The following is a 27,671-nucleotide window of genomic DNA, read 5'->3' as shown; positions in this document are numbered from 1 at the left end:
AAGACTAGATTCAATGTTCCTGAGTGGCCTAGTTACAGTATTGAATTAAAAATCGTCTTGAAAATATATGGCAATGATCGACAACCAACTTGACAGAACTTGAAGAATTTTGAAAACAATAAATGGGCAAATGTTGCACAATCCAGGGGTGGACAGCTCTTAGACTTACCCAGAAAAACTCACAGCTGTAATTGCTGCAAAAGTTGATTCTGACTTGTATTGACTCAGTGGTGTGAATACTTACAGTATGTAAATGTTATATTTCTGCATTTCATTTTCAATAAATGTGCAAACATTTCTAAAAACATGTTTTCACTAAGGCATTATGAGGTATTGTGTTTAGATGGGTGAGAATAACATCTATTTAATCCATTTTGAAGTCAGGCTGTAACGCAACAAAATATGGAATAAGTCAAGAGGTATGAATACTTTCTGAAGGCACTGTACCTCCCAGTTTCAAAAGGTTTTCTCCTGTTGTGTGCCCCACTGAACAGGACCCTGGTTTGTGGTGTGGTGTGTCTCTCTCACCTCTTCTCCCAGGAGTTCATGCCCAGGATGTTGAGTAGCAGCCTGCAGTAGTAGAAGGCTGACTTAGGCCTCTGAGGCCCTGGCTCCCCTTGCTCCACGGCTCTCATGTTCAGCCCATTCCCCCTGTGCACCGCAAAGTCCCTCTCCTCTGCACACTGCTTCAGGATGGCGTTGATCACGTCGTTCTCCTGCTTCTCCGACACGCAGACAGGGGGTGGGGCGGGGATGTTAAGGGGGCCTCCGGCACCCTGAAGGCACTCGGGGCTGGAGTAAGCCAGGTATTGCAGCATCTCATCTAGAGCATCTTCTTCTCGCAGGGACTTCCAGGACGGGACCGCCTCGCGACACACACGCTTAGCTTGCGGGGCCATGAGCTCCAACACACCTTCCACTTCCTCCTCTTCTTCCTCTCCTTCCTCCTCCACAGCCTCCCCCTGCTCCTCCTCTCCCAGCACCAACACCACCACCTCCTCCTCTGGTGCTGCCCCCTCTTCCCTCTCCTCTTCTTCCTTCTCTATAGGGTCTCCAACCCAGTTCTTCTCCCCCTCTGTAGTCATTCTCTCTGTTGGTGTGTTACTGTAGAGGTGCAGGGGCTGATTGGGAACACCACAGTGAGGTGGCCCGTACAGCACAGCCGAATCCCACGAGTGTTTTCCGGAGATGTCTCGGACGATAACCCTCACACAGGCACTGGTGGTGGTGAGGCCTGCAGACATTCCTCCACCAGGCACACCGTCCTCAGCACGGACCTGCAGACAGGATAGGAGGGTGGTGCCATTCAGGACAAAGAACTGTAGGTTGGGCCCATCAAAGAGCTCTGGGGCCAGGTCAGGGCTATCGCTGTAGGGGTTGTCCATGTTCTCACACACCTGGCTGGTCAGGGTAGCAGGGCCTCCAGACATGGGGTAGTGCCCAAGGTGGTTGACCAGGTGGGTGATGACAGTCCTGGCAGCGATGGAGATCAGACCGTGCTGGATACGGCTCCGCACTACAGGGGGAGAGGAAGAGATAAATAATAAGGAGATAAAGAGATGAAGAGCTCTAAAACAAGAACAAGGGGATATAATGGACACTATTTAATGTTGACAGTGCAGAATTTCTCAAGACCAGTTCCAATAAACAGGAGAAACGATAGAAAAAGCCAGCCAGCCAGTCAGTCAGTAGATAACATGTGGGTAGCAGCTCAACCCAGTGGGACCAGGTATTTCTAGTGTTACCCTCCAACAGAGGGTAAAGGGATGAGGGAATCTAGCCAATCAAAAGTAAAATGCTAGATACCAGTAACAACAGCGCCAGACACCAGTAACAACAACGCCAGACACCAGTTACAACAACGCCAGACACCAGTTACAACAACGCCAGACACCAGTTACAACAACGCCAGACGCCAGTAACAACAACGCCAGACACCAGTTACAACAACGCCAGACACCAGTTACAACAACGCCAGACACCAGTTACAACAACGCCAGACACCAGTAACAACAACGCCAGACACCAGTAACAACACCAGTTACAACCAGACACCAGTAACAACAACGCCAGACACCAGTTACAACAACGCCAGACACCAGTTACAACAACGCCAGACACCAGTAACAACAACGCCAGACACCAGTAAGAACAACGCCAGACACCAGTAACAACAACGCCAGACACCAGTAACAACAACGCCAGACACCAGTAACAACAACGCCAGACACCAGTTACAACAACGCCAGACACCAGTAACAACAACGCCAGACACCAGTTACAACACCAGACACCAGTAACAACAACGCCAAACACCAGTTACAACAACGCCAGACACCAGTTACAACAACGCCAGACACCAGTAACAACAACGCCAGACACCAGTTACAACAACGCCAGACACCAGTAACAACAACGCCAGACACCAGTAACAACAACGCCAGACACCAGTTACAACAACGCCAGACACCAGTAACAACAATGCCAGACACCAGTTACAACGCTAGATACCTCAATGATTCCAATGGAGACTCTTTTTACATTTCTGGGTGGCACCACGCAGAGAACAATCTGATGCCATGACACTCAGTGTTTTACCAACCATCTCTTTCCAATAAGCATAATTACAGCCCCACAGAGCTACATAAACCCTCAGGGAAAAGGAATGCGACTATTGACAGGACAGGAGGACAGGTTTCTCTCGCACTCTCTCTCCAATAAAATCTAGGGGGCCTTTAAGGCAAAAGCATTTTTTATCTCAATGAGACAAACCTATGTAAATTAAGGTTAAATCTCTCCCTCCATCTTTACTCCGATACCCCAAAAGAAAAGGAAAGGAATGAAATGAACAAATAAATTGATAGATCGAGGACCGGAGGGAAAAGGGGAGTTAGTTGCTAAGGAAAGAAGCATGCCTCACAAAGTGCTCAAAAGATTAGTCATTATCCCATGCTGGAAAAAGCTGCAGGTGTCCCCTGCTGCTCTGAATCTAACACAGGACACATAGGAGCCTAGCTGCATTCACATCACATCCAGTCCATAGGAGAAGGAATCAGAGTAGGGGTGAGGTAGAGATTAAGACAGAGGAAGAGGAGGAGAAGAGGGAGTTATGTTCTTACCCTCAGTGACAGGCTGTAGTTTGGAGGAGCGTTCTGAGTCAGGGGAGTGGAGGGGCTCTGGTTCCTTCAGACTCTCCAGTAGCAGGAAGGGGTCGTAGTCTGGACTGGTCAGGTCTGACAGGTTCATGGGGAAATACCTAGGGCTGTTGAAGTTCTGGGCCCCATACACACAGCCATGCAGCACCTGGGGGGAGAAGAGGGAGAACCAAGAAAACAATCAATGAACACTACTGCACTATTTCACATGACTGTAGTTTTCTATAGAGAGAAATAAAATGAGAGAGCGCAAAAGAATGAGAGAGAGAGAGAGACAGAGAGAGAAAGGAGAGAGAGAAAATAGAAAGAGAGAAAGAAACTTGAGAGGTGGAATCCTTATCGGAAATAAGTAATTGAATGATCTGCTGATCCCGTCACAGTGCGTTTCCGTGGAGAGAGAGAGAGAAAGGGTGGTAATGGGAAAAGAGGATGCTGTGATTGAGTGCTGACAACTGAGGGAGTGAGTGAGTCTGGGTGTGCTCAGTGCCAGCTGTAGCATGCATTAGGAAGGAGCCCCCCCAGTCCTGAACTCCATTAGGAAATGAAAGAACACTAAACACAAAATAAGTGCTACTCCATGGGTCAGGTTCCACACTCCACTGAATGCTTTGGTCAATGCTAAGCAAAGTAAAGACGGATATGTCGGCATCAAATACTGTCTTGAAGTATATCAATTCACAAAGCTACTACATAAAGCTACTATTCACAAAGCTACTACTACTACAAAAGTATGGGCAAGGGTTCTACTGGGCATACCTTGTAGATACAGCTGAGGACAGACTTGTCTGGCTTCTCCTTGTCGGGGCTGAGGGTTTGGACAGGCTGCAGCAAAGTTTTAGGAGGCAGAGCCATCGCCCAGTCCAGCAGACACAACAGCAGAGACACCACCAACTAGGGATAGGAAACCAAAAATACAGTTTGATTTCATAAATAAAGCAGAGAGCAAAATACTGTATTATGATGAGGAACATTTTCTTCATTGAGCTTCTGCAAGAAACATGTCAGGCTGGTATACTGTAAATAGAAAAGCAACAGTTGTGATCATGTATTATCACCAACTCTCCATGTGACTAGGAGAGTTGTGTATGAGGAGAAGTGACAAACCCTCTTGTCCAGTTCATGAGGCGAGGATTCTGTAGTGGGAAGCAGGTGAGTGATAGTCGCTATGAGGATCTGAAACAAGAGTTAATATGTCACTGTCATTCCAAAAGGATACTCTTGAAAAACTCCAAGAAGAGTTGACATACGTCATTATTAAAATGGACATGCCAATTTACCTCAACTATTTTCTTTGGAGTGTCGAGGGGGAATTTCTGAAGGTCATCGACATAGTTTATGAGCAAGTGCAGAATGTCGGAGGCCACCAGCGCGACAGTTTTATTTGGAAACTGAAATACAAAGAAACACAAACACGCACGCAATTAAGAAAAGTGTAAGGGGCTCAGGGAGACGACCCACCACCTCCTCCTCCCTCCCTCCCTCCCTCCTCTCACTGTGACCCTGCCTCAGGAAGAGTGCAGAGTGCTTTCCAGAGCAGCAGGCCAGGGCCAAGGCACACACAAAACAATGGTCTGGATCACCAGCCATCCCATTTGATTGGATAACAATATGGAGAGGAGTTAAAGAAGGGGGGGGGGGGGGGGCACAGTTGACGAGCACCCTTATTTCAGAAGACTGAAAAATAACAATTCCTTGAGGTGGGTGTTGGATGTATTCTTCATGGGATTAGCCTTCGCCTTCTGTCTGAGCAGAATGGAGAGCACACAGAGGCCAAAATGTTGACAGTCAGGCCAGATTTAGCTGGGTTGGAGTTGTGTGTGGTGGGCCAGACCAAACCAGCCGTTACTGTCTGTAAGCTTCTTCTGGCAACTCAGTGCAGAACATCTTTCTCCCACTCCAAGCAGACTGACACTGCTGTAACTGTGCCAGTCAACAACACACAGACCAGGGCTAAATACTGGGAGATACTGCTTCTGTGCTACTGCTAACCACGGACTGCTACAGTACAATTCCCATGGCAAGTGATGAAGGCAAGGCAACACATTTCAAAATTCTAATCACTGTGCATGGCAGATGACTCAATAACACCAGGGTTGTGGGTTCAATTCCCATTCCCAGGGATCACATATACACTACCGTTCAAAAGTTTGGGGTCACTTAGGAATGTCCTTGTTTTTGAAAGAAAAGCACATTTTTTAAATAACATCAAATTGATCAGAAATACAGTGTAGGCATTGTTAATGTTGCAAATGACTATTGTAGCTAGAAATGGCTGATTTAAAATGGAATATCTATATAGGTGTACAGAGGCCCATTATCAGCAACCATCACTCCTGTGTTCCAATGGCAAGTTGTGTTAGCTAATCCAAGTTTATCATTTTAAAAGACTAACTGATCATTAGAAAATCCTTTTGCAATTATGTTAACACAGCTGAAAACTATTGTGCTGATTAAAGAAGCATTACAACTGGCCTCCTTAGACTAGTTCAGTATCTGGAGCATCAGCATTTGTGGGTTCGATTACAGGCTCAAAATGGCTAGAAACAAAGAACTTTCTTCTGAAACTATTCTTGTTCTGAGAAATAAAGGCTAGAGGTCGACCGATTATGATTATTCAACGCCGATACCGATTATTGGAGGGCCCAAAAAAGCCGATGCCGATTAATCGGACGATTTAAAAAAAAATTGTAATAACGACAATTACAACAATACTGAATTAACACTTATTTTAACTTAATATAAAACATCAATGAAATCAATTTAGCCTCAAATAAATAATGAAACATGTTCAATTTGGTTTAAATCATGCAAAAACAAAGTGTTGGAGAAGAAAGTAATATGTGCCATGTAAAAATGTGTGCCGTGTAAAATATGTGCCATGTAAAAAGCTAACGTGTAAGTTCCTTGCTCAGAACATGAGAACATATGAAAGTTGGTGGTTCCTTTTAACATGAGACTTCAATATTCCAAGGTAAGAGGTTTTAGGTTGTAGTTAATATAGTATTTATAGGACTATTTCTCTCTATACCATTTGTATTTCATATACCTTTGACTATTGGATGTTCTTATAGGCACTATAGTATTGCCAGTGTAACAGTATAGCTTCCGTACCCCTCCTCGCCCCTACCTGGGCTCGAACCAGGAACACATCGACAACAGCCACACTCGAAACATCGTTACCCATCGCTCCACAAAAGCCATGGCCCTTGCAGCGCAAGGGGAATAACTACTCCAAATCTAGTGACGTTTGAAACAGTATTAGCGCACACCCAGCTAACTAGCTAACCATTTCACATTGGTTACACCAGCCATTAGGCTGATAGGCTTGAAGTCATAAACAGCGCTGTGCTTGCGAAGAGCTGCTGGCAAAACACACGAAAGTGCTGTTAGAATGAATGATTATGGGCCTGCTGCTGCTCAGTCAGACTGCTCTATCAAATCAGACTTAATTATAACATAATAACACACAGAAATAGGAGCTTTTGGTCATTAATACGATCGAATCTGGTCAACTATCATTTCGAAAACAAAACGTTTATTATTTCAGTGAAATATGGAACCGTTCGGTATTTTATCTAACGGATGGCATCCCTAAGTCTAAATATTCTTGTTACATTGCACAACCTTCAATGTATGTCATAATTACGTACAATTCTTGCAAATTAGTTCGCAATGAGCCAGGCAGCCCAAACTGTTGCATATACCCTGACTTTGCGTGCAATGAACGCAAGAGAAATGACACAATTTCACCTGGTTAATATTGCCTGCTAAACTGGATTAGTAGTTATAACTAGTGATTATGATTTATTGTTTTTTATAAGATAAGTTTAATGCTAGCTAGCAACTTACCTTGGCTTCTACTGTATTTGCGTAACAGGCATGCTACTTGTGGAGTGCAATGGTTAGAGCGTTGGACTAGTTAACTGTGCGGTTGCAAGATTGGAACCCCTGAGCTGACAAGGTGAAAATCTGTCGTTCTGCCCCTGAACAAGGCAGTTAACCCACAGTTCCTAGGCAGTCATTGAAAATAAGAATGTGTTCTTAACTGATTTGCCTAGTTAAAAAAAAAGATATATATATATTTTTTTAATAATCGGAAATCGGCGCCCAAAAATACAGATTTCCGATTGTTATGAAAACTTGAAATCGGCCCTAATTAATTCGGCCATTCCGATTAATCGGTCGACCTCTAAGGCTATTCCATGCGAGAAATTGCCAAGAAACTGAAGATCTCATACAAAGCGGTGTACTACTCTCTTCACAGAACAGCGCAATCTGTCTCTAACCTGAATAGAAATAGGAGTGGGAGGCCCCGGTGCACAACTGAGCAAGAGGACAAGTACATTAGAGTGTCTAGTTTGAGAAACAGAAGCCTCACAAGTCCTCAACTGGCAGCTCCATGAAATAGTACCCGCAAAACACCAGTCTCAACGTCAACAGTGAAAAGGCGACTCTGGGATGCTGCCTTTTTTTTTTGCAAAGAAAAAGCCATATCTTAGACTGGATAATAAAAATAAAAGATTAAGATGGGCAAAAGAACACAGACACTAGACAGAGGAACTCTGCCTAGAAGGCCAGTATCCAGGAGTCACCTCTTCACTGCTGACATTGAGACTGGTGTTTTGCGGGTACTATTTAATGAAGCTGCCAATTTTTTAAATCCATCTGATATTGACTAAATTATAGCACAGAAAACATTTTACTGGCACAGAACATTTTGGTGGGAATTCAGGTATTCAATTTATTTTAAAATGTAATTTTTCTTAGAATGCAGTCATACATACATTTTGTAATATTATCAGGTATTTTGTAAAAACAATATGTTAAAATAAAGAAATTATATGTGCACTTATCTATACATACTAATCAGACATAATATCACCATTAATCTGAGTGTTCATTTTCAGAAGTTTCTTTCATTTCAGCATATCTAATTTGTAAACATTTCAACTGTATTAAATTATAACTTTTTTCTATTACCCTCAAAATGAACACCCATCAAAATAAAGTTATCTTTCTTCTCTTTCTTGTGATGCAAGTGTCAAGGTGATGCGTTATATCCCAGATGAACATTTAGCGCCGTTATAGATGCCCAATTCAGCCATTACCGGAGTGTGTTTGACAGGTCATTACAAGAATGGTTGCAACGTTAGCAGGAAAAAACGACAGGCACAATTAAGATCATGAAAGAGTCACAGGAGTAAAATGAACACAATCAATCCAGTACGCTTTAAGTGACTCGTGGATTTTGCAGCTCAAACATAGGAAGTAGATGGCTGAAAATGACAGCTCCTCATGTGAGGCATGCAGGGCATGGGCATTGTTAACAATATATTCCATTTAGCAGAAGTGGCATATTACTATATCATATATAGCTAGTTACCTTTAGAGTGACACAGATGACATTGAGGGCTTCTTTGATCTGAGGATGCTGGGTGCCGTGGACCAACTCCTCACACAGCCAGATACCCAGACTGCACAGGGCCACACACCTGACAGGGCCAAACACAACATAACACAACTCCTGTTAATTTTCCATTGGGCTGTTTTTTATTTAACGGACACACAAATGACACACATTAGCCCATTATAAATAGCTTTACTATTTTGAGTCACTGTTGGTAACCAATAAACACAAATACACATACATAAATGCATAATCAACTAACACCACCAATGTCAGTGTGATATTGAATGAGACTAACAGGGACAATACACAGGGAAGACGACAGCATAACCAGCTTATATTAGTCACCAGAGCCCGTACAGTGACACCCTCCTCCCCATTCCCTCGCCTCATTTTCCTTACAATAATCTGCTACTTGGCAGATGTCTTCCTCCAGACAGGCAAAGACTGTGTCCTTTATGGTACCTTATTCTCTATACAGGGCGCTGGTCAGAAGTAGTGCACTATGTCGGGAATAGGGTACCATTTGGTTGTTTGGTTTGTGGTGATGGGTGGTTGTGGTTTGTTGGTGGGGGTGGTTGGTTGGTGGGGTGGGTGGTTAATTGGTGGGTATGGTTGGTTGGTTAGTGGGGGTGGTTGGTTGGTTGGTCTTCATACCTGGCTGGGGCTGAAGGCTCATCTATGGCTGAACTCAGGATGTGTTTGATGATGTGTTCCTGAAACGAAGGACAGGGTCTATCAATAAATTATCAATCAATCAATCAATAATTAACTGATTGAGAGATTAATGCACCCATCAGCCTGTTTTATTCTCCATTGAACAACAGGTGTGCTGCTAAAACACACACGCACACACCCCCGCGCACACACACAAAACAGACTCCCAACTGGCTGAATCAACCGGTGTTTTGTCATTCACAGCCAGACCCAGGCTATCAAATGCCATAATGTGAAATTCTCTGTCCAAATATGGAACACTCATGCATGAAATTAGCTCTTTAACCAGCAATCAACAACATGCGGCACAATAACAACAATATCCTGTGAATGGACTATTGTGACATAGCTGATGACCCACTAGAGAGTTAGATAACCTAGCACTACTGCTCCCTCAGTACCACAGGGGGAAGAAATTAAAAGGTCATTGGGTTTAATGTGGGTTTGATACAACATCAAACAATAGGTGGCTTGGGTGGTCTAATGGTTACTAGTGGTCTAACGGTTTTTAGTGGTCTAATGGTTACTAGTGGTCTAATGGTTTTTAGTGGTCTAATGGTTACCAGTGGTCAAGTGGTCTAATGGTTACCAGTGGTCTAATGGTTATTAATGGTCTAATGGTTACTAGTGGTCTAATGGTTATTAATGGTCTAATGGTTATTAAATGGTTATTAATGGTCTAATGGTTACTAGTGGTCTAATGGTTATTAATGGTCTAATGGTTACCAGTGGTCAAGTGGTCTAATGGTTACCAGTGGTCTAATGGTTATTAATGGTCTAATGGTTACTAGTGGTCTAATGGTTACTAGTTGACTAATGGTTACTAGTGGTCTAATGGTTATGAATGGTCAAGTGGTCTAATGGTTACTAGTGGTCTAATGGTTACTAGTGGTCTAATGGTTACTAGTGGTCTAATGGTTACCAGTGGTCTAATGGTTACTAGTGGTCTAATGGTTACCAGTGGTCTAGTGGATACTAGTGGTATAATGGTTACTAGTGATCAAGTGGTCTTGTGGTTTTTAGTGGTCTAATGGTTACTAATGGTCTAGTGGTTAATAGTGGTCTAATGGTTAATAGTGGTCTAATGGTTACTAGTGGTCTAATGGTTACTAGTGGTCTAATGATTACTAGTGGTCTAATGGTTACTAATGGTCTCGTGGTTACTAATAGTTACCAGTGTTCTAATGGTTACTAGTGGTTACCAGTAGTAACTAATGGTCTAGTGGTTACTAGTAGTCACTAACGGTCTAGTGGTTACTAGTGGTTACTAGTAGTCACTAATGGTCTAGTGGTCACTAATGGTCTAGTGGTTACTAATGGTCTTGTGGTTACTAATGGTCTAGTGGTTACTAGTGGTCACTAATGGTCTAGTGGTTACTAATGGTTACTAGTAGTCACTAACGGTCTAGTGGTCAAGTGGTTACTAATGGTCTAGTGGTTACTAGTAGTCACTAATGGTCTAGTGATTACTAGTGGTTACTAGTGGTCACTAATGGTCTAGTGGTTACTAATGGTCTAGTGGTTACTAGTAGTCACTAATGGTCTAGTGGTTACTAGTGGTCACTAATGGTCTAGTGGTTACTAATGGTCTAGTGGTCACTAGTGGGTACTAATGGTCTAGTGGTTACTAATGGTCTAGTAGTCACTAGTGGTCTTGTGGTTACTAATGGTCTAGTGGTTACTAGTGGTCACTAATGGTCTAGTGGTTACTAATGGTCTAGTAGTCACTAGTGGTCTTGTGGTTACTAATGGTCTAGTGGTTACTAGTGGTCACTCATGGTCTAGTGGTTACTAATGGTCTAGTGGTTACTAGTAGTCACTAATGGTCTAGTGGTTACTAGTGGTCACTCATGGTCTAGTGGTTACTAATGGTCTAGTGGTCCCTAGTGGTTACTAATGGTCTTGTGGTTACTAATAGTTACAAGTGTTCTAATGGTTACTAGTGGTCTAGTGGTTACCAGTAGTCACTAATGGTCTAGTGGTTACTAATGGTTACTAGTAGTCACTAACGGTCTAGTGGTTACTAGTGGTCACTAATGGTCTAGTTGTTACTAATGGTCTAGTGGTTACTAGTAGTCACTAATGATCTAGTGGTTACTAGTGGTTACTAGTGGTCACTCATGGTCTAGTGGTTACTAATGGTCTCGTGGTTACTAATGGTCTAGTGGTTACTAGTGGTCACTAATGGTCTAGTGGTTACTAATGGTCTAGTGGTCACTAGTGGTTACTAATGGTCTAGTGGTTACTAATGGTCTAGTGGTTACTAATGGTCTAGTAGTCACCAGTGGTCTAATGGTTACTAGTGGTCTAATGGTTTTTAGTGGTCTAATGGTTACTAGTGGTCTAATGGTTACTAGTGGTCTAATGGTTACTAGTGGTCTAATGGTTACTAGTGGTCTAATGGTTACTAGTTATCAAGTGGTCTAATGGTTACTAATGGTCTAGTGGTCTAATGGTTACTAGTGGTCTAATGGTTACTAATGGTCTCGTGGTTACTAATAGTTACCAGTGTTCTAATGGTTACTAGTGGTCTAGTGGTTGCCAGTAGTCACTAATGGTCTAGTGGTTACTAGTGGTCACTAATGGTCTAGTGGTTACTAATGGTCACTAATGGTTACTAATGGTCTAGTGGTTACTAATGGTCTAGTAGTCACTAGTGGTCTAGTAGTCACTAGTGGTCTTGTGGTTACTAATGGTCTAGTGGTTACTAGTGGTCACTAATGGTCTAGTGGTTACTAATGGTTACTAGTAGTCACTAACGGTCTAGTGGTTACTAGTGGTCACTAATGGTCTAGTGGTTACTAATGGTCTAGTGGTCACTAGTGGTTACTAATGGTCTAGTGGTTACTAATGGTCTAGTGGTTACTAATGGTCTAGTAGTCACTAGTGGTCTAACGGTTACTAGTGGTCTAGTGGTTACCAGTAGTCACTAATGGTCTAGTGGTTACTAATGGTTACTAGTAGTCACTAACGGTCTAGTGGTTACTAGTGGTCACTAATGGTCTAGTGGTTACTAGTAGTCACTAATGGTCTAGTGGTTACTAATGGTCTCGTGGTTACTAATGGTCTAGTGGTTACTAGTGGTCTAGTGGTCACTAGTGGTTACTAATGGTCTAGTGGTTACTAATGGTCTAGTGGTTACTAATGGTCTAGTAGTCACTAGTGGTCTAATGGTTACTAGTGGTCTAATGGTTTTTAGTGGTCTAATGGTTACTAGTGGTCTAATGGTTACTAGTGGTCTAATGGTTTTTAGTGGTCTAATGGTTACTAGTGGTCTAATGGTTACTAGTGGTCTAATGGTTACTAGTTATCAAGTGGTCTAATGGTTACTAATGGTCTAGTGGTCTAATGGTTACTAGTGGTCTAATGGTTACTAATGGTCTCGTGGTTACTAATAGTTACCAGTGTTCTAATGGTTACTAGTGGTCTAGTGGTTGCCAGTAGTCACTAATGGTCTAGTGGTTACTAATTGTTACTAATAGTCACTAACGGTCTAGTGGTCAAGTGGTTACTAATGGTCTAGTGGTTACTAGTAGTCACTAATGGTCTAGTGGTTACTAGTGGTTACTAGTGGTCACTAATGGTCTAGTGGTTACTAATGGTCTAGTGGTTACTAGTAGTCACTAATGGTCTAGTGGTTACTAGTGGTCACTAATGGTCTAGTGGTTACTAATGGTCTAGTGGTCACTAGTGGTTACTAATGGTCTAGTGGTTACTAATGGTCTAGTAGTCACTAGTGGTCTTGTGGTTACTAATGGTCTAGTGGTCACTAATGGTCTAGTGGTTACTAATGGTCTAGTAGTCACTAGTGGTCTAGTGGTTACTAATGGTTACTAGTAGTCACTAACGGTCTAGTGGTTACTAGTGGTCACCAATGGTCTAGTTGTTACTAATGGTCTAGTGGTTACTAGTAGTCACTAATGGTCTAGTGGTTACTAGTGGTCACTCATGGTCTCGTGGTTACTAATGGTCTAGTGGTTACTAGTGGTCACTAATGGTCTAGTGGTTACTAATGGTCTAGTGGTCACTAGTGGTTACTAATGGTCTAGTGGTTACTAATGGTCTAGTAGTCACTAGTGGTCTAATGGTTACTAGTGGTCTAATGGTTTTTAGTGGTCTAATGGTTAGTAGTGGTCTAATGGTTACTAGTGGTCTAATGGTTACTAGTGGTCTAATGGTTTTTAGTGGTCTAATGGTTACTAGTGGTCTAATGGTTACTAGTGGTCTAATGGTTACTAGTTATCAAGTGGTCTAATGGTTACTAATGGTCTAGTGGTCTAATGGTTACTAGTGGTCTAATGGTTACTAATGGTCTCGTGGTTACTAATAGTTACCAGTGTTCTAATGGTTACTAGTGGTCTAGTGGTTGCCAGTAGTCACTAATGGTCTAGTGGTTACTAATTGTTACTAATAGTCACTAACGGTCTAGTGGTCAAGTGGTTACTAATGGTCTAGTGGTTACTAGTAGTCACTAATGGTCTAGTGGTTACTAGTGGTTACTAGTGGTCACTAATGGTCTAGTGGTTACTAATGGTCTAGTGGTTACTAGTAGTCACTAATGGTCTAGTGGTTACTAGTGGTCACTAATGGTCTAGTGGTTACTAATGGTCTAGTGGTCACTAGTGGTTACTAATGGTCTAGTGGTTACTAATGGTCTAGTAGTCACTAGTGGTCTTGTGGTTACTAATGGTCTAGTGGTCACTAATGGTCTAGTGGTTACTAATGGTCTAGTAGTCACTAGTGGTCTAGTGGTTACTAATGGTTACTAGTAGTCACTAACGGTCTAGTGGTTACTAGTGGTCACCAATGGTCTAGTTGTTACTAATGGTCTAGTGGTTACTAGTAGTCACTAATGGTCTAGTGGTTACTAGTGGTCACTCATGGTCTCGTGGTTACTAATGGTCTAGTGGTTACTAGTGGTCACTAATGGTCTAGTGGTTACTAATGGTCTAGTGGTCACTAGTGGTTACTAATGGTCTAGTGGTTACTAATGGTCTAGTGGTTACTAATGGTCTAGTAGTCACTAGTGGTCTAATGGTTACTAGTGGTCTAATGGTTTTTAGTGGTCTAATGGTTACTAGTGGTCTAATGGTTACTAGTGCTCTAGTGGTCTAATGGTTTTTAGTGGTCTAATGGTTACTAGTGGTCTAATGGTTTTTAGTGGTCTAATGGTTACTAATAGTTACTAGTGTTCTAATGGTTACCAGTGGTCTAATGGTTAATAGTGGTCTAATGGTTACTAGTGGTCTAGTGGTCTAATGGTTTTTAGTGGTCTAATGGTTACTAGTGGTCTAATGGTTTTTAGTGGTCTAATGGTTACTAATAGTTACTAGTGTTCTAATGGTTACCAGTGGTCTAATGGTTACTAGTGATCAAGAGGTCTAATGGTTACTAATGGTCTAATGGTTACTAGTGGTCTAATGGTTACTAGTGGTCTAGTGGTATAATTGTTTTTAGTGGCCTAATGGTTACTAATGGTCTCGTGGTTACTTATGGTCTAGTGGTCTAATGGTTAGTAGTGGTCTAATGGTTACTAGTGGTCTAGTGTTATAGTGGTTACTAGTGGTCTAGTGGTTACTAGTAGTCACTAATGGTCTAGTGGTTACTAGTGGTTACTAGTGGTCACTAATGGTCTAGTGGTTACTAATGGTCTCGTGGTTACTAATGGTCTAGTGGTTACTAGTAGTCACTAATGGTCTAGTGGTTACTAGTGGTCACTCATGGTCTAGTGGTTACTAATGGTCTAGTGGGCACTAGTGGTTACTAATGGTTTAGTGGTCACTAGTGGTCTCGTGGTTAATAGTGGTCTCGTGGTTGGTGCCGCCATCTCCAGTATATTAATACCGGTGTGAATGTGGGTAATAACCTCAAATCCCACTGCCATTTGACACACTGTGTCCCCCTCCTATCTTTCCAATACACCCCTCTCTCTAACCATCTGTTCAATAAAATCACACAAAATACCACGTATTTAAAAATATATAAAAAAATCAAAAAGCAATAGGGGCAATCAATAAATGTTCAATAACCAAACGTGGAGCGGTTCCTACAGGTTGAAGCAATAGAATAAAGCAAGTTGAAAATGTAGAGTTAACCAACCACCCCACATGAGGACGGTTACCTTAACGTCTCTGAACTTGGTCATGACCACGTCAGCGGTGGTGGGGTGTAGGGCAGGCAGCTCCTCGTATAGGTTAGGGAAACACACCAGAGAACCCAGCAGGATCTGAGCCTCCACCCGTGGGGCCTGACAGAGAGACAAACAGGGGGGTAAACTCAGAAGACTACAGTGTTGAAACAGATCATTTAACTGTATTGGGGGAGGTGTTGTGTGGTGCATCCAGAAGTAGGTGTACAGTATATTGAAGCAAGTTTTCTGATTCAAAATGAGGGGAAAATTAAAACACCTCAAAATGTAAAGTGAATCTGCACTTATGAGAATAAACATCAGTCAGTAAGTCAGCCAATAATCAGTCAGCCAATAAGTCAGTCAGTCCTAACAGACAGCTATTCCAGTGCATTACGATCATAATCAGAGAGATAGTGAATTGCAGCAGTGTTGTTCTCACATTGAGGGAGGAGCAGGCTGTGACTCTGCTGGCTGCGATGATGAAATCCAGGATAAGCATGGTGGCTCCAGGCAGCCCGATGGAGAAGAACCGAGGAGAACAGTGCTTAATGATGGTGTTCACTATGTCCTGAGAAACACAGAGGGAACAGTATTTAACAGAGGGTAGTGATAACTGCAGCCAACACACTCTCTCTGTCTTCCTCTCTGTCTCAGAAACACACATGCGCACGAAAACACACACACCTGGTCGACGTGCATAAGGCCACAGTGCATGATGTTGTAGAAGTGAGTGAGGAAGTCTGAGTTGGGCGAAACGTCCTGCCTCCTCTTCATGATCTTACAGATGAGCTTGTAGGCGTGTAGCTTCCCCTGTTTGTACCTCTCTGTCAGCATGGTTGCCTGTACAGGGGACAAGCAGTCGTGACACAGTCACAGATACAAGGGTAGAAGAGTTATGTTATTCACTTCAGTGTAATGTTAAAAATAAGGCTCTCCTGTATCTGTACATACTGTACCAGTCAAAAGTTTGGACGCATCTACTCATTCAAGGGGTTTTCTTTATTTCTTTACTATTTTAGACAATGTAGAATAATAGTGAAGACATCACAACTATGAAATAACACATATGGAATCATGTAGTAACCAAAAAAGTGTAAAACAAAATACATTTTTTTATATTTGAGATTCTTCAAAGTAGTCACCCGTTGCCTTGATGACAGCTTTGCACACTCTTGGCATTCTCTCAACCACCTTCATGAGGTAGTCACCTGGAATGCATTTCAATTAATAGGTGTGCTTTACTAAAAAAGTTATTTTGTGGAATTTCTATCCTTCTTAATTCATTTGAGCCAATCAGTTGTGTTGTGACAAGGTAGGGGTGATATACAGAAGGTAGCCCTATTTGGTAAAAGACCAAGTCCATATTATGGCAAGAACAGCTCAAATAAGCAAAGAGAAACGACAGTCCATCATTACTTGAAGACATGAAGGTCAGTCAATCTGGAAAATTTCAACAACTTTCAAAAACTAAGTGCAGTCGCAAAAACCATTCAAGTACTATGATGAAACTGGCTCTCATGAGGACCGCCACAGGAAAGGAAAACTCAGAGTTAACTCTGCTGCAGAGGATAAGTTCATTAGAGTTAACTGCACCTCAAATTACAACCCGAATAAATAACAGACACATCTCAACATCAAATGTTCAGAGGAGACTACGTGAATCAGGCCTTCATGGTCGAATTGCTGCAAAGAAACCACTACTAAAGGACACCAATAAGAAGAGACTTGCTTGGGCCAAGAAACACGAGCAATGGACATTAGACCAGTGTAAATCTGTCCTTTGGTCTGATGAGTCCAAATTTGAGATTTTTGGTTCCAACTGCCATGTCTTTGTGAGACGCAGAGTAGGTGAACGGGTGATCTCTGCATGTGTATTTCCCACAGTGAAGCATGGAGGTGGTGGGATGGTGTGGGGCTGCTTTGCTGGTGACACGGTCTGCCATTTATTTAGAATTCAAGGCACAATTAACCAGCATGGCTACCACAGCATTCTGCAGTGATATGCCATCCCGACAATCATTTGTTTTTCAACAGGACAATAACCCAACACACCTCCAGGCTGTGTAAGGGCTATTTGACCAAGAAGGAGAGTGATGGAGTGCTGCATCAGATGACATGGCCTCCATAATCACCCGACCTCAACCCAATTGAGATGATTTGGGATGAGTTGGAACGCAGAGCGAAGGAAAAGCATCCAGCAAGTGCTCAGCATATGTGGGAACTCCTTCAAGACTGTTGCAAAAGGATTCCAGGTGAAGCTGGTTGAAAGAATGCCAAGTGTGCAAAGCTGTCATCAAGGCAAAGGGTGGCTACTTTGAAGAATTTAAAATCTATTTTGATTTGTTTAACACTTTTTTGGTAACTACATGATTCCATGTGTGTTATTTCATAGTTTCGATGCCTTCGCTATTATTCGACAATGTAGAAAATAGTAAAAATAAAGAAAAACCCTTGAATGAGTAGCTGTATCCAAACTTTTGACTGGTACTGTATGTTACCCTCAAAGTACATGTATTTTATAAAGTAATGGAACAGTGAGGGGTAATACTTACTTTGAAGAGCCAGGGGGTGAGGATCCGGAGGGGAGGGATGAGGACCGGGGGAGGAGGAGATGACTGGTTGTCCAGAGAGATGCCCAGATTATCTCTGATCTGGTGAGAGTGGGAGTAAGGAGAAAGAGAGAAAGAAGAAAGAAAAGAGAGAGAAGATAGGAGAAAAATAAAGAAAGGACAGAGAAAGAGAAAGAAAGAGTAAATTAATGTTGTGAATGAGTGTCTTACATACATTGATCCAGTAACTCCCATTCTTGTATTGAGTACACAGTCTGATTCCCTTATGGTTCCTCACCTTGGCCAGGTTCTGCCACAGCTCACAGAGATAGTCAAAGACCTGCGCGTGGATCTCTGGGTCCTTAATGGTGTTCACATCACCCAGAATGCCTAGCATCCTCCGCCACATCACCGTGGCAACGTCAGCGTGCCAACCGATCAGGGAGCCACCGGCCATCACACTGCAGTCCTCTGTAGGAACCTCACTGGTTTCTGAGAGGAGGGAAAAGGGGGACAACACTTTTGAGTACACTGTTAGTATGTAAGTAAGACTGAGTGTGTAGTGTGTTTGTGTTGTGTGACAGATAGGTGAGGGACCGTTCAAGTTTGGGTAGTGACTTAGATAAACCAGTTACTATAGAGAGCAGTGTGGGTGTGTGTATATTACCCAGGTCATCAGGAGTGTGTAGTACAGAGTGATGTAGTTTCTCATCCAGCTGCAGGTCCTCGTGCTGCAGCCCTATGTGTTCAGCGGTCAGGGTGGCTGGAGACGGGCTCTGTGAGCAGGAACCACCCAGGGAATGCATGGGGGACGCACTCTCTGAACCTGGATGAAGGCACACAGAGATTGATGTAATGAATTAGGTAGACTTTGTATAATAATAATTTATTGGATTTCTATGAGCTTTCCTAGATGATCAAAGTTCTTTAATGTGGGAACGTCACTAAGATGTATAAAAGGATGAGTGATGTGGACATTGAAAGCCGATGTGTTCTGATTTGTGAATCTGCAACTCTGACCTGTGATGGTGTCTGCAGACAGGCCTTGCTGGCTGAGACTGCTTGTCTCTAAGTCTCTGTGTGTGTGTGTGTGTGTGTGTGTGTGTGTGTGTGTGTGTGTGTGTGTGTGTGTGTGTGTGTGTGTGTCTCTCTGACCTGTGATGGTGATGGCGTCTGCAGACAGGCCGTGCTGGCTCAGACTGCTGGTCTCTGAATCTATGTGCAGGGTGGTGAGGCTGGACAGCTCCTGTTCCTCTGCAGTCTGCGGCAGCCCTCCAAGGCTAGCGTTATCCTGGTCCAAAGACCCCGCACCACAGCCATCTGGACCAAAGCTGAAATCTAACAGCATAGTGCCACCCAGTGGTCAGTACAAGTAGTAGTCCTCCAGCATGTCAAGAGCAATATACAATTCCCACCCACTCCGATCTACTCCCACTCCGATCCCCTCCCACTCCGATCCACTCCGATCCACTCCCCTACTATGTTACTTAGTTACAGAACCAGGTTTTTACACAACCAATATGCATGCAAAGCAAGCGTGAGCTAACTGATATAATCATGATTTATAACCTGTAATATCCTCAACAACACGAGTCACTGATTTAACAAGATGTGACGTCAGCTGTTGTGATGTCACTTACTTTCCAACTTGCAGTTGGCGTACTGGAAGGCGTTGAAGGAGTCTGATTGGCTGTCGGAGCTGATGACGTCGCTGCTGCTGGCGGGGGAGTTCCACTCAGAGGGCACACCGGGGTCGTCCACAGGTTGTGAGACGTTCTGACGGCCCAGGAGCTCCGGCAGGTCTTTGGGGATCTCCAGACCACAGGGGCTACTGCCACGCCTTCTCATGCCCTACAGAGAGAGATAGAGACGAGAAGTTAGTACTCTAATGTTTGGACTAAACATATAGAGAGCATGAGCTGAGAACATTCACTTATTAACTCAGCTCAGAAATTGTGTGTGTGCGTGTGTGTGCATGAGAAATGAAAAAGAAAATTGAAAAGGTGACTTACAGAGGTGCCTCTCGCTCGCAGACGCTCTTGGATAAATTCGTCCATCAGGTCTCCAAAGTTTTGGTTGCCGTTATCACTGGGCACAGCACGCATCGTCTGACAAGGGTCCTCTTTGTTGCCTGTGTCCAGGCAGAGAGCAAAGGACATACACGTCACCCCACTGTCAGAAGATACTGACACACACAGCTACAAGCATCTTCACATCTTCATCATACAGATCTCCTCAACACAATACAACACCATTGGACTAAAATATTGAATGCATGTCATTCCTATAGGCAGTGGATAATGTTAAGTTCAGAAATGTATGCCTGTGGTGTTGTATGTGCTGTTAAATAAAGATGAAGAATTAAGGTAACTGTTGCACAATTCTCAACGAAACAATCTTAAAGAAAATCCAACCAACACAACTGAGTCCAACCAGTAAAGCGATGCGGGAGTTACTCACATGCATGCAGTCCGAGAGAGAGGGAGAGAGAGAGAGAGAGAGAAAACCTTGTCTTGTCTAAGCCATGAGTACAGCACATCACAGAACAGAGATTAGTCTAGCTATGTAAACTGCACTGTGGTTGGGTGAGGGAGCGGTCAGTCAGTCAGTCTAGCTATGTAAACTGCACTGTTGTTGGGTGAGGGAGCGGTCAGTTAGTCTAGCTATGTAAACCGCACTGTGGTTGGGTGAGGGAGTGGTCAGTCAGTTAGTCTAGCTATGTAAACTGCACTGTGGTTGGGTGAGGGAGCGGTCAGTCAGTCAGTCTAGCTATGTAAACTGCACTGTGGTTGGGTGAGGGAGCGGTCAGTCAGTTAGTCTAGCTATGTAAACTGCACTGTTGTTGGGTGAGGGAGCGGTCAGTCAGTTAGTCTAGCTATGTAAACTGCACTGTTGTTGGGTGAGGGAGCGGTCAGTCAGTTAGTCTAGCTATGTAAACTGCACTGTTGTTGGGTGAGGGAGCGGTCAGTCAGTTAGTCTAGCTATGTAAACTGCACTGTGGTTGGGTGAGGGAGCGGTCAGTCAGTCTAGCTATGTAAACTGCACTGTTGTTGGGTGAAGCGGTCAGTCAGTCAGTCTACTGTACTGCTATGTAAACTGCACTGTTGTTGGGTGAGGGAGCGGTCAGTCAGTTAGTCTAGCTATGTAAACTGCACTGTGGTTGGGTGAGGGAGCGGTCAGTCAGTTAGTCTAGCTATGTAAACTGCACTGTTGTTGGGTGAGGAGCGGTCAGTCAGTTAGTCTAGCTATGTAAACTGCACTGTTGTTGGGTGAGGGAGCGGTCAGTCAGTTAGTCTAGCTATGTAAACTGCACTGTTGTTGGGTGAGGGAGCGGTCAGTCAGTTAGTCTAGCTATGTAAACTGCACTGTGGTTGGGTGAGGGAGCGGTCAGTCAGTCTAGCTATGTAAACTGCACTGTTGTTGGGTGAGGGAGCGGTCAGTCAGTCAGTCTAGCTATGTAAACTGCACTGTTGTTGGGTGAGGGAGCGGTCAGTCAGTTAGTCTAGCTATGTAAACTGCACTGTGGTTGGGTGAGGGAGCGGTCAGTCAGTCTAGCTATGTAAACTGCACTGTTGTTGGGTGAGGGAGCGGTCAGTCAGTCAGTCTAGCTATGTAAACTGCACTGTTGTTGGGTGAGGGAGCGGTCAGTCAGTCAGTCTAGCTATGTAAACTGCACTGTTGTTGGGTGAGGGAGCGGTCAGTTAGTCTAGCTATGTAAACTGCACTGTTGTTGGGCGAGGGAGCGGTCAGTCAGTTAGTCTAGCTATGTAAACTGCACTGTTGTTGGGTGAGGGAGCGGTCAGTTAGTCTAGCTATGTAAACTGCACTGTGGTTGGGTGAGGGAGCGGTCAGTCAGTTAGTCTAGCTATGTAAACTGCACTGTTGTTGGGTGAGGGAGCGGTCAGTTAGTCTAGCTATGTAAACTGCACTGTTGTTGGGTGAGGGAGCGGTCAGTCAGTTAGTCTAGCTATGTAAACTGCACTGTTGTTGGGTGAGGGAGCGGTCAGTCAGTTAGTCTAGCTATGTAAACTGCACTGTGGTTGGGTGAGGGAGCGGTCAGTTAGTCTAGCTATGTAAATTGCACTGTGGTTGGGCGAGGGAGCGGTCAGTCAGTCTAGCTATGTAAACTGCACTGTGGTTAGGTGAGGGAGCGGTCAGTCAGTCAGTCTAGCTATGTAAACTGCACTGTGGTTGGGTGAGGGAGCGGTCAGTCAGTCTAGCTATGTAAACTGCACTGTGGTTGGGCGAGGGAGCGGTCAGTCAGTTAGTCTAGCTATGTAAACTGCACTGTGGTTTGGTGAGGGAGCGGTCAGTCAGTCAGTCTAGCTATGTAAACTGCACTGTGGTTTGGTGAGGGAGCGGTCAGTCAGTTAGTGTGTTAACTGGGTAGCCATGGGAAACTGAAAGATGAGGCAGCATACATATGAAGGCCATGATACATTAATTAACAGTTACTGTATTCACTTAAATGTTTAACTGGATTGTCAAAGAGAAGCAGAGGGCAGAGAGTATGTTTCCATCCCATGATATTTCTCTGGATAGTTTGACCTGCCATTAAAAATGTGTGACTCTACTGCCCAAAGAAGCCACTACTGCATGTTCTGCTAACCCAAAGATTATGGCAAGCTGTGTCAACTGCCAATGCTAAAATAGTATCTAGCTACGCCAGTAAAATTTAGTGGAAGAAAAAATAAGAGACATTGGACTTTGTGGTGTCATTGAAGTGACTCAAAAGGGCCCAGCTCAATGCGTGGTGCTGAAATCCTATTCCACATCAAAAGGGTTATACTGCCCCCACCTGTTTGGATGTATATTGACATGTTGTTATTAGAGCATCAGCTTAGTCTGGAGGACACAGATACATTTCCCAGTTTCATGTATACATGGAAGAAATGGACTTCATAGACCAGTATCATGCTACACTATGTGTTCTGTGTCAATTTATCAATGAGTTAGATAGCCAGTTTTGGCCTGTAGATTTGCCCCCAGTGTGTGCAGTTAATGTGTTGTAAGGTGTTGAGTTGCTATGATAGAGAAGGCGGAGGTATGCGGCCGCATGCATCATTCAGGGAAGGAAGAGGAGGGGCAGAAGCTGTAGGAGGAGGAGGGGAGAGTCATCCCAGGAGGAGGGGCCTTTGGCCGGGCTTTGGTTCTTTTTTGGGATCATGTCTGCTACTTTAAAACAGGAAAGACAAAAAAAAAAGCTTCAATTCAATCCGCATTCAGCAAAAACAGTTAATAAAAAAAACTGAAAAAGATGGAGGAGATAGAACGGTGGTGCTTTGTGTTTTTGTTTCATTCTGTAGTTTTGTTTTTCCATGTTGTGGTAGTGCCTTGGAGCACAGTGACGCTCCTCAAGTCTCTCACCTGGTGCTTTCTTTCCAAAATAGCCCAATACATGAGTGTACAGGTCCCTCAGGGGCGCCTCTGTGGCCACGCCGGGGGCTTTGCTTTGCCGCTGCGGGGACGCGGAGCCGGAGGCGTGGGCCTTGGGCTTGGAGAGAGCATGGACCACAGATTTATACACACCGCCCAACAGAGCCCCCTGCTGCTGCCGAGAAGGACTGAGCCCCGACTCCGCATCCTGGGACCTGGACCGGGTCCCACGAGGCCGAAGGGAGGAGCGCCCCAGACGGACACGTCCTGGCTCAGTCGCATGACCCCCCACTCCACTGGCCTCCCGTTCCGGCTGCTCCCCACTTCCGCTCACCCCCTCCCCTCCTGACCTATCTTTACCCTTTGACCCCCAACCCTGCCCCAGCCCCTCCAGACCCCACCCCTCCTACAGAGTGGCTGCTGAAGTGGCTGAGGCGGCGCAGCCTGGTCCTCCAGTGGGCCTCCTTGGAGTCTAGAGGGCTGTGGAACTGGACAGACTCTGTGGAGGGCCGGAAGCTGACGTGTACCCCTCCCCCTGCCCCATGGCGCTTTTTGGGCCTACCCCGGACCAGCCTGGGCTTCAGGGAGTGGTGGAGGTTGGGGGAGAAGGACTGCTGCTGGGGCTGATGGGCCTCTTGGCCTGAACCTCCTGTTTCATTTTTATACTCACACTCTGTGGCGTCTTGCCTGACCAAGTAGGGCTCTTCCCTATTCTCTGTTCCCAGAGTAGTTACATGCTGGTCAAGACTAGTGCTCGCCCTGCTGATCAGCTCCCAGTCATCACTCTGTTCCAAACACTCATAGATGCTCTTCTCAGCAGGCTGCTGCTCTACCTCTGTACTGCTCTCTTCTGCTGAGTTTAAGATGCTATGCTGCCTTACCTGGACCTGTCTCCTGACCTGCTGTGACCCTGACTGTACCATCACAGTGTGACCCTCCACAGCGTCACTAGGGCCACCCCTCTCCCCCCCTCCATCTCCCCCCTCCAGGCTTATGTGCATCAGGTACTCCCTGAGAGAGCTAAGCAGGTCCTCCTCCCCCTGCATCTCCCCCTCCTCATCTCTCTCAGAGGACTGGGTGAGGTTGGAGGAGAAGGAGGCTCCACCACATGTCCAGTCAGGGGCAGGGGGGCGAGGGCCGATCATCTGCCACAGGTAGTAGTCATAGATGCTATCCCCCACTTCCAGAGAGGCCACCCTGCTACCTGGGGCTGTGTGGGGGTTGGGGGGGTGCAGGGAGTGGCTCCGGGAGGAGCAAGGGGGGTGGTGGGCGTGGTGGGGGGCAAAGACAGCGGTGATGGTGGAGTGAGAGGGGGGACTGTCGGGGACAGGAAGTGCACCTTTGACCCTCTCAGCGACGAAGGGCTCCATGATGTCAGAAGCGCTGCTGCTGCGGGGGAGCGGAGGCCCCTGGTGTTCCAGGTCACTGGATGCTGAGAACACCTCAGAGGCCGGGGTATTCTCGCTCTGGGAGCAGTGGCGGACCCTGGGTGCCCGAGAGGTCATGACCATGGGGGGGTCCTCCATATCTGGACAAAGGGGATACACAGGGCACAGCTCACTGGAGAGGGGTCCTACCAACTCTACGTGCAGGAAAACACAGCGAAGGGAATGGATCAGTAACATACACCACACCGTGGTGCAGCAATATGATCATATACAGTCATATATTTTCCACATTTTGTTAATTTATAGCCTCATTCTAAAATGGATTAAATAGTTTTTTTTTTTTCATCAATCTAGACACAACACCCCATAATGACAAAGCAAAAACCAGTTTAGAATTTTTTTGAAAATGTATTTAAAAAAACAGATTCATCAAAATAACCACCCTTTGCCTTGATGATAGATTTGCACACTCTTGGCATTATCTCAACCAAACCAAACTTGTCTCCAAACGTTTGACTGGTACTGTAAGTATTCAGACCCTTTGCTGTAAGACTTGAAATTGAGGTCAGGTGCATCCAGTTTCCATTGAACATCCTTGAGATATTTCTACAACTTGTTTGGAGTCCACCTGTGGTAAATGCAGTTGATGGGACACGATTTGGAAAGGCACACACCTGTCTATCTAAAGGTCCCACAGTCGACAGTGCATGTCAGTGCACAGACGAAGGCATGAGGTTGAAGGAATTGTCCGTAGAGCTCAGAGACAGGATTGTTGTGATGCACAGATCTGGGAAGGGTACCAAAAAAAATGTCTGCAGCGTTTAAGGTCCCCAAGAATACAGTAGCCTCTTAAATTTGGAACCACCAAGACTCTTCCTAGAGCTGGCTGCCCAGCCAAACTGAGCAATCTGGGGTGTGGCAGGATCATGCTGTGGGGATGTTTATAAGCGTCAGGGACTGGGAGATTAGTCCGGATTTAGGGAAAGATGAACGAAGCAAAGTACAGAGAGATCCTTGAGAAAACCTACTCCAGAGATCTCAGGACCTAAAACTGGGGACAAAGGGGGTGATCAATTTTGTTTTAAGTTCCTACACATCACAGACAAACTAAAATGGTCCACCCACACAGACAGTGGTAAAGAAGGCGCAACAGCGTCTCTTCACCCTCAGGAGGCTGAAGAAATTTGGCTTGTCACCCAAAACCCTGACAAACTTTTACAGATGCACAAACGAGAGCATCATGTCGGGCTGTAACAGCAACTGCACCGCCCTTAACCACAAGGCTCTCCAGAGGGTGGTGCAATCTGCACAACGCATCACCGGGGGCAAACTACCTGCCCTCCAAGACAGCTACAACACCCAATGTCACAGGAAGGCAAAAAAGACAATCAAGGACAATAACCACTTGAGCCACACCCTGTTCACACCGCTACCATCCAGAAGGCGAGGTATGTACAGGTGCATCAAAGCTGGGACCAAGAGACTGAAAAACAGCTTCTATCCCAAATGGGCAATGACCCTACGCATATTTCCAAAGTTGTGGCAAAATGGCTTAAGGACAACAAAGTCAAGGTATTGGAGTGGCCATCACAAAGCCCTGAGTTCAAACCTACAGGAAATCTGTGGGCAGAACTGAAAAAGTGTGCGCGAGCAAGGTGACCTACAAACCTGACTCAGTTAGACCAGCTCTGTCAGGAGGAATGGGCCAAAATTCACCCACTTATTGTGGGAAGCTTGTGGAAGGCTACCCAAAATGTTATACCCAATTAAACTATTTAGAGGCAATGCTACCAAATACTAATTGAGTGTATGTAAACTTCTGACCCACTGGGAATGTGATGAAAGAAAGAAATGCTGAAATAAATAATTCGCTCTACTATTATTCTATCATTTCACATTCACATTCTTAAAATAAAGTGGTGATCTTAACTGACCTAAGACAGGGCGTTTTTACTAGGATTAAATGTCAGGAATTGTGAAAAACTGTTTTTAAATGTATTTGGCGAAGGTGTATGTAAACTTCCGACTTCAACTATACATATTCTCACTCACCCCTTTAGATTTGTGTGTATTAGGTAGTTGTGTGGGGAATTGTTAGATTACTTGTTAGATATTACTGCACTGTCGAAATTAGAAGCACAAGCATTTTTCTACACTCACTTTAACATCTGCTAACCATGTGCATGTGACCAATAAAATTGAATTTGAAAGGTTCACCTTCCAACAGGACAATGACCCTAAGCACACAGTGAAGACAACACAGGAGTGGCTTTAGGGCAGACTCTATTTGTTTAAAATGTTTAATACATTTGCAAAAATCCCTAAAAACCTGTTTTCGATTCGTCATCTATGGGGTATTGTGTGTAGATTGATGAGGGAAAAAGATCTGTTTAATCAATTTCAGAATAAGGCTGTGTAACGTTAAGAAAATGTGAAAAAGGGGAAGGAGTCTGAATACTTCCCGAATGCATTGTACATCTGTGTAAAGGATGAAAAGATCAGGTGGTTGAATTTAGTCAGCCCAATAGGCAGGTTTGTATTAATGGTTTCATTTCACCCAAAGGCACCAACCAAGTCCATGCAATAACATGTTGTTTTCTTATGTATGCATGTTCTCATATACAAAAACAATGGCAGACAAAACATGGCAAAAACTGCATTCCTTTTCATGGTATATGAATATTTAAGCTGCATCCAATCATATCCATATCATTAAAGCCAAAACAGCTGCAGTAGAGGAAACAGACTAATTACAATACATCAATAAGAACAAATGAGAATTCATCCCAAAAAAATCATTTAAAAATTTAACAATATGTCATATTTTAACAGAAGCCATAAAATCATACATTTATAGGGACTAGGTGTGCACACCAAACCGCATGCAGGGGAAACTGTTTGGATCTGAGAAGGATATTAAATAGTGATTCAGAAACAACAACAGCCTAA

At 44.3% G+C, this 27,671-nt stretch overlaps 1 protein-coding gene across 1 annotated transcript in view; it reads right to left on the bottom strand.

Moving 5' to 3' along the window:
* Positions 1-27,671, bottom strand: part of LOC115138658 (ral GTPase-activating protein subunit alpha-1-like) — a 118,666-nt gene that overhangs the window by 58,002 nt on the left and 32,993 nt on the right. The window contains 18 exon segments of the mRNA XM_065025756.1: positions 529-1,516; positions 3,120-3,303; positions 3,912-4,046; positions 4,260-4,328; positions 4,433-4,543; positions 8,539-8,647; positions 9,220-9,278; positions 15,401-15,526; positions 15,849-15,977; positions 16,094-16,249; positions 17,962-18,060; positions 18,257-18,450; positions 18,626-18,784; positions 19,114-19,296; positions 19,599-19,809; positions 19,971-20,089; positions 23,326-23,722; positions 23,724-24,862. Coding sequence (XP_064881828.1) covers positions 529-1,516; positions 3,120-3,303; positions 3,912-4,046; positions 4,260-4,328; positions 4,433-4,543; positions 8,539-8,647; positions 9,220-9,278; positions 15,401-15,526; positions 15,849-15,977; positions 16,094-16,249; positions 17,962-18,060; positions 18,257-18,450; positions 18,626-18,784; positions 19,114-19,296; positions 19,599-19,809; positions 19,971-20,089; positions 23,326-23,722; positions 23,724-24,862 — 4,567 coding nt within the window.

This window comes from Oncorhynchus nerka, linkage group LG12, assembly GCF_034236695.1.
Source record: "Oncorhynchus nerka isolate Pitt River linkage group LG12, Oner_Uvic_2.0, whole genome shotgun sequence".
NCBI classification, from domain to species: domain Eukaryota; kingdom Metazoa; phylum Chordata; class Actinopteri; order Salmoniformes; family Salmonidae; genus Oncorhynchus; species Oncorhynchus nerka.
This window is presented reverse-complemented; position numbering and strand designations above follow the sequence as displayed.